Here is a 12051-nt window from a genome sequence, read left to right as displayed (position 1 = left end):
GATCCCCAAGCCACCTACAAACATGACACTGATGAAATACATACACTCATTACTGCCACCTTATGTACTAAACAACCGATCTTCCAACCCAGTCTTAAACCTACCCTACCAGACTTATGTCCAATTGAAACTACATTCCCAAGGCACGCATGAGTAACACTTTCTCTTGTACATTCTGGACAAATACCAACACACAACCTTTCAAAGGAACCTTCATGCCCAGTATGTAAATTCTGTTGTGAAGACAATCACCACTTACTCCTTAATTATCTTGGGTTCACCTCACACAAACAAACCTATTTCTTGACCTGAGGTCCCGCCAGATGGACGTGGCTAGCTTCCTGTGCAGTTCAGGAGCTCCAGAGAAGTAAATAAAGCGTATGTATGAGGCGTGTATGGTTAAGTATATCCACGTATATCAATCAATCTATCACTAAACGTTTTCCAGTGATTATGTAAAAGGGGGAGAAAAGGGAGAGGAGTAGCATGTCGTGTTGAGGAGCGTGGTGACCCGAGTGTGGTCGGCCAGAGAGGAAAGTCTCTCAGACAGATCATTAAAGTACAACAGAGTCTGACGAAGTCGTTGAGGTTTTAGGGATGGAATGTGGCTGCGGGCTGACGCTGAAGGTCGGCTGATGCTGCCTTCTTTGAATACATTAGACGGCCGTAGTTGTTGACTTGGTAGCGGTGGTGGGGCGGGTATACTCCGGCGTTCAGAGGGGGCGGGTTGAGGCTGGAGAACAGGGGGTTCAGAGGGGCGGGTTGAGGCTGGAGAACAAGGGGTTCAGAGGGGCGGGTTGAGGCTGGAGAACAGGGGGTTCAGAGGGCGGGTTGAGACTGGAGAACAAGGGGTTCAGAAGGGCGGGTTGAGACTGGTGAACAAGGGGTTGAGAAGGGCGGGTTGAGAGGGAAGAACAAGGGGTTCAGAGGGGCACGTTAAGACTGGAGAACGAGGAGGAAAATTGCGTACTAGCTGTTAAGGAGAATAGTTATCTACTGGCTTTAACTACGGGTCGTCTTAGTTACCAGCCTTACCGTGCCTCTAGGAAGCGCTCCGTCATGGCTCTCTCGTATACGTCCTGCAGGCGGTAGCTGAAGGCGGCCTCGATCTTGCGTGAGAGGGACGAGTCTTGTTTCTGGGTCCAGGCCGAGCGAGGGCCGCCCTCGGCCTCCGACGGCACCACCTTCCTGCCCCACGTAGCTCCCGACCACGCCGCTTCGTCGACTCCTCGGTGCTCGACGCGGGATTCGACAGCGGTGCAGGGCGACAGCATGCCCTCTGAGGGCTCAGGGGCACAGGGCCATTCCCCAGGGCTGTCGGTGGGTCGGCTTGGGTCGCTCGCAACGCTACTGCAGAAGGAGAACTCCGAGTCTTGGGCGTAGTGGCTGAGGCGGGAGGCGGGGCGGAGCTGGAGGTACGGTTCGACCTTGTTGTACGAGTCTTCAACACGAAGGGAGTCAGGCGTGTTTATGGGCGACCTTCGCCCAACGCAATTATAGCCGTGCCTTTCACAGCCCTCCGGCGGGAGCCTACAGGAAGGCGTGGACGTCAGGGGTGAGTGGGGAGCGAGGCTGGCCAGGGGCGGAGGCGATGTGGACCCCACGGGAGAGAGGCAGGTGGAAGGAAACGACGGAGGTGGATGGGTGGAAGTCAGCTGCGGAGGGGAGGTGGTGGGAACTGCTGAAGTGGGACAGTTCGAGACCAGATGTGGAGGGAAGTCAGGAGGGGACAAGGGTCGGGTCTTGGGTGTCTCCTGACGCCGGCAGGGCCGCCCCTCATCACACCCCCTGCACGTACAGATCACGGACACGTGCTGGTTGTAGCCGTGCACACGGACGGTACACGACATGTCGAGGCGAGGGCTGGGATCATCTGTAGGAGGCTTGGACCTCCCTCCTCCCACCTAACTTCGCCAACGGCACCATCGTCAAGCACTACGTCATCATCATCTCCTCCGCCAGGGATATAACACTGATGTTCTGTCTATATACGCCACTGCTTATACCATCTCCTGTCTATATACGCCACTGCTTATACCATCTCCTGTCTATACTCGCTACTACTTATACCATCGTCTGTCTATACACGCCACTCCTTATACCGTCGTCTGCACCACACCAGCATCACAAGGAAGCCATCAAACACGACTGAAACTTATTTTTCCTTCTGTCTTACTGGTGGGACTAGGCCCTCTCACTCCACTCGTGAGGGTGACCAAGAAAGATATCTTCCGCCCACACACCACACTTCAACAGCACCGCCTCATCGTCTGAGGCACAACAGTACGTTGTATTCACTGAATAAGCTAAGTAAAGTGAGTACACTGAGTGACAGAGACCTAACAGATATCATTCAATTCCAGAAACATCCTGGAAACATTATACGGTAAAAATATCTTGACCCATCACCACACCATCACCATCATAAGGCCATTACCATACCCGAGACTCAGCCTCCACACCCACACTGGCTCCTGTCATTGTCTCGTTATGTTTCTGTCCTCGTGGCAGTTCACCCACGTCACGTAGCCACGGTTAAGGGCAGGGGTTCGACACCCTCGGCCACACACATATGTATGTAATCCTGAACACACACACACACACACACACACACACACACACACACACACACATACACACCTGGGGTCTACAATAACACAGATGATTCCCTTCCTTGTAATGGGTCTTATAGTTCAGCCAATTAACTACATAATTGGGTCGTGGGAGAAAATCCCTCCCCATCCACCCAGGTGTCTCACAGCCGTGAACTACGACCAGTGCGTTGTCCCACACATACGAGACAAGAGCTTAACAACAGTGACATCAACGCACCTCAATACACGCTCCGCTAGACACCACCTGGACGATGGTGGCCGACTCTCTCAAGGTAAAGTCAGGCGGCAGATTTCTGGAGGTCAGGCATGACAGAACCTCCCTCACTCCCGCGTCCCTGGAAGACACTATCCAGACCCCACCCCTCAGCAAACCCGCACACATCCACATGGAGCATCCACCACGTACCCGCGGAGGTCAAGTCATTAATGTCTCATTGGATTACATTGGCTGGTGATCACGAGCGGTCAGGAAGGGATGGTGAGAGGAGGAGGTTCCATTGTTCGGCCGACCCTCACTCAATGGCTGAGGGGGAGGGAGGGAGTTTCGTGGAAGCCTCCTCCTCCTGGGTGGGTGATGACAAGCCTCATTGATCTACGGCCGCCAGGGCCGTGCAACAAGGCCTACAAGAGCAGGTCAACGATTACGGTCAGAGGTTGATGGATGAGTCGAAGGGGAAGAGGAGTTTAATGGCTGACCCGTGCGCTGGGGAGGGTTTAATGGCTTATCAGTCGTCTGGTGTGTGTGTGTGTGTGTGTGTGTGTGTGTGTGTGTGTGTGTGTGTGTGTGTGTTTTATCTAGCCTTGGAAGTAAGTTTAGGCCACCTGCTCTTCAAGTCTGAGGTTCTTGGGGGGGAAGGTGTGTGGCTGGAGGGTTCGGGAGGGCTTCGATCACATGAAGGTTCTTGCTCTCGTGTGGAGGAAAAGAGAGAGAGAGAGGGGGGGGAGGGGGATTTTGTGAAGGGGTAGGGGGTGTGTGTAAGGGGGTAAGCTGACGTCACAAGATCGAGGGTCCAGCTGACAGGTGTGGGAGGGAGAGAGAGAGAGAGAGAGAGAGAGAGAGAGAGAGAGAGAGAGAGAGAGAGAGAGAGAGAGAGAGGGGGGGGGGGTCTGACGAACCAGGATGACCCCCTTCTCGGTTCCCTCACCCAACCTGAACTAATACGTCACGAAGTGACATCAGCTGCTGCTCATGAGAGAGAGAGAGAGAGAGAGAGAGAGAGAGAGAGAGAGAGAGAGAGAGAGAGAGAGAGAGAGAGAGAGAGAGTGGAACAGCCATTGGGATGAACACGTAACTTACAACAATAATCAAGTGGACGTCTACAACAAGGGACAATAATAATAAAAAAGAAACAATACAGTCACAAATAACAGAGAGGATGTATACTTGTTCAGGAGCGAGAGAGCGAGGTCACCTCACTGGAAGGCGGGAGCGAATGATCAGCATGGAAATCATCGAGGGGCAAATCACCGTAGCGGAACTGATAACCGTCTCCATCACAATAAGCGAACGAAACCCAAACAGTGAAGATGGCTGGGGAGGGTCGGGTGTGAGGACGAGGAGGAGGAGGAGGAGGGGAGAGAGAGAGGACAATCTCCGACCCTGAACCTATTCACAGGCACCCGGAAAGCCTTCAAATCCTCTTTCAGGAGTGGAGGGAACAGGTGCGGCGGCCTTCTGTATAGCAGGCGGTGGGTCAATGTCTCGGGGTCTATTGGACGGTACGGGGGCCCTCCTGCTGTATGCCCTTCAAGAAGTCGCCTTTTTGCTGTGGCTGTATCGTCGTCAGTGGAGGACGGAAAGGAGTACAGCGTCGTTGAGGACCCGTCCGTACAAAGGGAGGGCGCCCAACCTTCCCTTGCTCTCGTGTGGAGCGCAGCGTCGAGTGGAGGCCATCAATACGAGCGGACGCAGAGCTTGGATCACTTGCTAAGGAGGCATCGAAGTCACCAGACCCAGTTCGATGTCCGACCCTACACCTCACGCCTGCCAGTAACCAACACCTCATCATACTGTGTAGCTGTCACCAACACCCCGTCATACTGTATTCTACACTGTACATACTTCACTTATTCACGTAGGAGTACCACAATGGGGAGAAGCTTATGGAAAGTCGAAGGAAAGAAGAAGAAGAAGAAGGAGGAGGAGGAGGAGGAAGAGGAAGAAGGAGGAGAAACGATGACAACCGTCTTGAGGGAGGCAGACAATAGCCGACCTCTTCACAGTGGGGACAACAGTTCCTGGTTACCACAGGATGGGGGGGGGGGTCTAATGCAACGACACGGGTGAAGTGGGTCGGTGGGTGGGTGTCAGCAGGCAGAGGGAGGTTAGTTAGCGCTCGTTACCTCCCCCAGAACCCGCTGGTGTTTGACGTGGTTTGTGGTGAGTGACGTGCCAGTCACCTCATCAAACAGTAGGACCTGGTCGCCTTGCGCATACTGCCTCGTCAGTTTATGACCGGATGTATTTCCCAGCGAGTGTGAATTGATGTCACACAAACACATACATACGATAAACCTTGATCGTATATGTAGGTCAGGGATGGGGCAATATGTATACCCTCACACCAGGTGATATACTACATATACCCTTCTATGTATATGCTAGGGAGGCCCTGGATATACCATTCTCTCTCTCTCTCTCTCTCTCTCTCTCTCTCTCTCTCTCTCTCTCTCTCTATATATATATATATATATATATATATATATATATATATATGCAAGGGAGCCAGGGGTCTTCTAGCCTCTCTCTCATGTCGCAGGCTCCCGCGAAGAGAAGGAGGAGGAGGAGGAGCAGAAGGAGGAGGTGGGGCGGCTTGTGTGTGCCTCCCTGGCCCTCCTGCAGGAGGTTAGACCGAGGAGGGGCCTCCTTGCTCTCGTCTGTAGCACGAATGTTGGCTACACACACACACACACACACACACACACACACACACACACGAGTCACGATGCCACGTGTCCTGCCCCGGATCCGCATGACATGACAACGAGGCTGGCAGACGCTACACGTGTCATGGGGTGTGGCCTCCCTAACTATGAAACGCCAGTCAAGACGATGACGTCATCCCAGCTAACGGTCCCAGGGTCGTTATCAGTCTGTCATCACCCCCCCCCTCACCCCCCACCTCCCACCTCAAAGTATTGTATTTTCGAACATTTATTCGAGATGATGTTTGTCTCGTTCGCTTATTTCAGTTTACTAGTTTATACATGAAGTTTTCATGCAAGAAAACGAGCATATATTTATCATGTGACATAATGATGACACATATGCATCTATTTATCTATCTATCTATCTCTATCTCTCTCTCACACACACACACACACACACACACACACACACGTAATTGCTTCTGTCACAAGTCAAGAAGATATTTAATAAGCTTACTAGACCCCCTCCCCCCCTCCCCCTTCCCATGGCCAGGTCCCCTCCCTCCCTCCCCACTACGTCATCATTATGACGTCATCAACACATTCCACGCAGACACATTCACGAACCGCATCCCGAGGTCCTGATTGGTCGGGCGATCACGTGTCAAGTGCCTCGATTGGCTACAGGGCTGTGATCACCTGTAATTAAGTAATCAAGGGATATTATACCACCTGGGGAACCCCTGGGGGGAGAGGGGGTAGGGAGAGGGAGGGAGGGGGAAGGGAGGTGGGGGGGGTTGCTGCTGGCGGCCGCCTGCGTCCTGTTCTGCCGCAGATCTCTGTGTTTGTTTGCTTGTTTGTTTATCCTACGCAAAAAAAAAAAATCGTTTTTCTTTTTTTTTTTATCCCATGTGACATCTGTCATATGCATCACGTGACACCTGTCATGTATCTTACACCTGTCATGTGTCTCGCACGACACCTGTCATGTCTCGCGTGACACCTGTCATGTCCACCGCGTGACACCTGTCATGTCCACCGCGTGACACGTGTCACGTCCACCGCGTGACACCTGTCATGTCCACCGCGTGACACCCCAACTTCAATTACTGCACTGTTGCCACTCAACCCTGTCAACTGACTGTGCCACCAGCCCACCCCTTCAACTCTCACAGTGCCACCAACCCACCCCTTCAACTCTCACAGTGCCACCAACCCACCCCTTCAACTCTCACAGTGCCACCAACCCACCCCTTCAACTCTCACGGTGCCACCAGCCCACCCCTTCAACTCTCACAGTGCCACCAGTGACCCCTTCAACTCTCACAGTGCCACCAGTGACCCCTTCCCCGACTCACAGTGCCACCAGTGACCCCTTCCCCGACTCACAGTGCCACCATCTACCATGAAAAAGTACTGTTGCCTACCACGCCAGTCACTGTTGTTCTAAACAGCAATGTGGAAGTGATCCACATAATTTCCACTGCTGCTTAACACTGTCTTGCCTCCACGTTACTCTACGTAGATCCATCGCGTCTCAAACTTCATTCTTCACGCCACACTCTACCATCTTTATGGAGTCTTAAATATGTAAATAAGAATGCTATTTGTATGCCAATCACAATTTATATTTCAGTGTCTCATTTTCTTCGTTCACATAATTTATCACATTTGCGAACACCGAGTATATACATATATGTACATTTCCAGGGAGAAATGCACAATGCTGTACACTTGTAGTCACAGGCAAGTTCCGAGCGAACTGAGGATAAAAATTGCGTAAAGCACTACACTTGACGGCGGCCGTAGCCAGTCTGAACACGCTGGGTACGCTCCAGGCCTTGGCTAGTGTGGCAGACCTCAGATACCAAGTTTGGTATAAAGTGATTTATTTCTCCTTAAGATTCTCTCATTTATTCCTTATGATAGATAGTCAGTTAGTGATAAACAAGGTGAAGGAGTGGTTTCATGGTGGAGAGGTGGGGTGAGATGGTGAGGAGCGATCATGGTGGCGGGGTCAAGTGTTGCATATGGCGGTGTGTGGCAGTCATTCCTCCAATGTTATGACTGGCTCAGCATTTACGCGGCCACCTAGTGGCCCGCTCTCCCTTGCCAGTGTCACGTCACGGGAGCTGACACCTCCATTCATGCCTATCTCAACCACTGGGAGCCTCCTCATATCCACAAAGCTAACGTGTCATCTCATTTCACACTTACGAATTTTACATTATTTCCTAAATCGAATGAAATCAAACCTTCATACACATCTCAAACTTGTTTTTCACGTTTACGAAATACTTTTCATTTCTTTAAGAATCTTCTGAACATATTATTTCAGGCAAAAAGTGAAAATTGAGTATAAGAAACATATATAAATACATCATCAATTAAGGTCATAATACATTTTTTTCTTTTTGTTATCATCTTGTCTCTGTCAAAATTTTTCAAAGTTTAGTTAGTACATTTAATAATTATTCAGTAAACATTTATTATTATTATTATTATTATTATTATTATTATTATTATTAATAATAATATTATTATTATTATCATTATAATTATTTTTATTATCATTTTATTATTATAATCATTATTATTAGTAGTAGTATTATTATTATCATCATTTATCATTATTATTATTATCATTATCATTATTGTTATTATTATTATTATTATTATTATTATTATTATTATTATTATTATTATAAGACAAAAGAACACACTACCTTGTCCAATTTTCTTCTCTTGCTTTCTCCCCCAACCGTTCTGGCCACAATTCCCTCCCCCTACGCCCTTAGCCCTCACGTCAATCTCCAGCCAGCCTCCCTCACCACCACATCTCCCTACTGTCAACTCACCCCTCCCACACCGTCTCACCTCTCCCCACTTATAACTCCTCTCTCTCTCTCTCTCTCTCTCTCTCTCTCTCTCTCTCTCTCTCTCTCTCTCTCTCTCCCATCTGCCGCTGTCCCGTGGCTGACCAGACGAAACCACAAGCTTCAGGTCCGAACCCAGGTCTTCAGGTCTTTGAGGATGACCAGACAAGACCACAAAGCTGCAGGTAACCCCCCCCCCCCCGAGGTGTTTTCAACCCCCCTCCCCCCAACACACACACACACACACACACACACACACACACACACACAGGTCCCAGAGTTCGCCAGTAGCCCGGGCGAGATCATGATAAATTAGAAAACGGTAATTTCCAGGGGAGACATTTTTACAACGTTCTACAATAAACTCGCAATTAAAACGCCAACAGGAGAATTTATGGCAGTACCTTCGGGTCCTCTCCTCCTCCCCAGGCACGATGGGTCTCCTGATGTCATACAAAGGTAGGCATACGCATATAACATACGCTCGAAATACGATTTTACGTGAAGACAAAACGAGAGAATAACATATGACTGTAGATGGCGTTCGCGTAAGAGCAGACGATATAAATCCGCTGCCAAAAATGATTGAACTTGGATTCATGGCTTCTGACTGATATCAAAAAGAGAGAAGTCATAATGTTTTTCCTTTATCATTTAGTGGAACTTAGAACACACACACACACACACACACACACACACACACACACACACACACACATATATATATATATATATATATATATATATATATATATATATATATATATATATATATATGCTCGCCATTTCCCGCGTGAGTGAGTGAGGTTGAGTCAACAGCTGGTACGAGAACAGAGGAGGACGCAGCTGTACAGCAGGAGGGAACCCGCGGAGTCGTAAATAGTTCCGTGTGCTCCACAATAAACAGTTATTACTTCCAGGTCTTGTAAACATAAGCCTGGGCTTTAGTTCGGACTACCGTCACTAGGGGCGCGCGTGCCCCTTAGGCAGAAGACCGCTGACGAGAGAGAGAGAGAGAGAGAGAGAGAGAGAGAGAGAGAGAGAGAGAGAGAGAGAGAGAGAGAGAGAGAGAGAGAGAGAGAGACTCATATACCCCTGATCTTAAACCTTTTTTCTCTCTCTCCAAGCTGAAGGTTTTAACAATATTCTCCACTTTATAAAACACCCCCAACACGCGTCCAACTTCCCAGTAAGGTAAGGAACACCTCACCAAAAAAAATAAGGTCGTATAAGATATCATGATCATAAAAGGTAAAGGAACGGTGTTGTATGGGGAGGGGAAGAGAAGCCGCCACTCTGGTCTTAGAAGAACCCTCAATACAGCTCACGGGGTTAGCTTGTACCTGACCTTCACACTCACCAGGTTATGTCCTTCAGGTAATATTCACATCCCCATAAAAAAGAGCCCGTTTGGTTAACACCATTATAATGGCCTTGTGGTAGGTGGCAGAGCAAAGGTGGCCAGAGTGGCCAGGGCCATTCATCATGGCCAGATGTGTGACGGTAAGTGTGTGGTAACCAATGTGGCCATGATGATCACCAGGGCCCTGTGTGGTAAAAGGGCGGTGGTGAGTCATTGTGGCCCAGACCATCACTAGGGCAAAGGCCCTACGTAGTGGCTGGCAGCCCTAGCTAGAGACTTTTAATGTACTCCTAATAGTACATGTACATCAGAAGGCCACTTCTAATGTACTCCTAACTGTACATGTACATCAACCGAGTATCAACAGTGAACAAAGGTGGATGAAGCTGGATGCTCTACATAGACGTGGATGTGCCACGAGGGAGCATCGTCACGTATCCTCGTGGTGTGACGGCAGAGTGACGGGAGGGACACGGTGACGGAGGCGAGACAGAAGTGGGTGGCGGGTAGGGGCCCAAAGGGACGGGTGAGGAAGGAGGAGACAGAGGGAGTGGAGTGAGGAGGGGGAGTGGTGGGGGGAGAGGGAGAGTAGCGCAGGATGCAGGGTACGGTGAGATCCCAGGATGACACGAGGTTATGTATTCAGGGGTTAACATGAGGATATGTCAGGGGTTGACGGGGGTACGTGGCAGGGGTTGACGGGGGTTAACGTGTCAGGGGTTGACGGGGGTTAACATGTCAGGGGTTGACGGGGGTACGTGTCAGGGGTTGACGGGGGTACTTGTCAAGGGTTGACGGGGGTACATGTCAGAGGTTGACGGAGGTTAACGTGTCAGGGGTTAACGGGGGTACGTGTCAGGGGGTTGACGGGGGTACGTGTCAGGGGTTGACGGAGGTTAACGTGTCAGGGGTTGACGGGGGTACGTGGCAGGGGTTGACGGGGGTACGTGTCAGGGGTTGACGGGGGTACGTGTCAGAGGTTGACGGGGGTACTTGTCAAGGGTTGACGGGGATACGTGTCAGAGGTTGACGGGGGTACGTGTCTGGGGTTGACGGGGGTACGTGTCAGAGGTTGACGGGGGTACGTGTCAGGGGTTGACGGGGGTTAACGTGTCTGGGGTTGACAGGATGATATCTCAGGGGGTTAGCATGAGGATATCTCAGGAAGCTAAGAGGCTAACAAGATAACATGAGGACATAAGAATACAAACTTAAGAACCGACAGGATAACGTAGGAAGGGATGAGGAAGGAGATGGAAGGGTCAAATAGAACCACACAGTAAGACAGAAGGAGGTCGAGTGAAGGGAAAGACAGAGGGACGACGATGAGGGAGGGAAGTACACACATGTGTATATATATATATATACAATAGGCGCTACGTCCCTCACAATCGTACGGGTCAGGAAAGGATCGTCCTCCTCCTCCTCCTCACAAAAGCACCACGACACAGGTTGTAAAATGTAGGTCCCGACCTGGAGGGTGTGAGGCGTGTGTGTGGGGTGGGAGGCTGGAGGGTGCTGGAGGGTAACGGGGGAGGAGGAGGGGGAGTGAAATGGAGGTCCAGGTGGACAAGAGGGAGAGAGGGACGGGTTGTGGTCTGGAGAGACGCTGCAGGAGGAACCGTATCATCACTTTTGACGGGCGCGCGCGCGCGCGTTCGTAGCACGGTGGTGCTGGGGAGCACGCCACGCCTCCTCCCTCCTCCAGGGGACGCATGCCATTACGACGAGAGAGAGAGAGAGAGAGAGAGAGAGAGAGAGAGAGAGAGAGAGAGAGAGAGAGAGAGAGAGTGTGCGTGTGTGTGTGTGTGTGTGTAACCTACACGGGTTACACGGGTGGTTTCCAGTCCATGAAGTCGTGAGGAGGCGATGGCTTATCAGTGATCAAACACAGTACTTGGCGGGGGGAACATAATGCCTTCCACGGGGAGGGCGGCAAATTAGCATGACTTCAACCGCAGACCTGTCAGGCGCTCGCCCACAATCACCGACGTGTCAGTCCACACCGGCAATGATCATGACGATCCATCATTGCCGGAAACACTAAATCTTGGACCCCTGGTCGCTCGCGGAGGTGTGTGCAGTATGGCTTCCCTCTGTCGCAAGTCTCTGGGATGCGAACTGTGTTGAAGGACGTCTAACAAAGCCAAGGGATCGGTGAGGAGATGGTCCCATCGGCCGCGTCTATAAAGATCGCAGTCGACAATAATCGAGTACAACCTGGGATAACCTTTTTTTTTTTGTCTGTCTAGCCTAACACACTGTGCCTCGTCCTCCACAGGTACTGCTGGGGGCTGGCTGGCTGGAAGCCTCGGGGACGAGGCGGGAG

General features: G+C 50.7%; 1 protein-coding gene across 9 annotated transcripts in view; it reads right to left on the bottom strand.

The window, feature by feature from the left end:
- LOC139751023 (ankyrin repeat and BTB/POZ domain-containing protein 2) overlaps positions 1 to 12051 on the bottom strand; it is a 280164-nt gene that overhangs the window by 50850 nt on the left and 217263 nt on the right. The window contains exon 1 of one of the 9 annotated variants that reach the window (XM_071666114.1): positions 6911 to 7280. The exons of 7 other annotated variants lie outside the window; for them this stretch is intronic. Coding sequence is in view for 1 of the 2 variants with exons in the window: in XM_071666106.1 (XP_071522207.1) it covers positions 1036 to 1850 (815 nt within the window). In the remaining variant the exon portion in view is untranslated. Of the gene's footprint in view, positions 1 to 1035; positions 3034 to 6910; positions 7281 to 12051 lie in introns of those variants that run through there. One more of the 9 variants, XM_071666106.1, reaches the window with a different exon arrangement.

The sequence above is a fragment of the Panulirus ornatus genome, chromosome 10 (assembly GCF_036320965.1).
Source record: "Panulirus ornatus isolate Po-2019 chromosome 10, ASM3632096v1, whole genome shotgun sequence".
Classification (NCBI taxonomy): Eukaryota; Metazoa; Arthropoda; class Malacostraca; order Decapoda; family Palinuridae; genus Panulirus; species Panulirus ornatus.
Note: the sequence above shows the minus strand (reverse complement) of the source record. Positions and strands in the feature narration are given on the sequence as shown.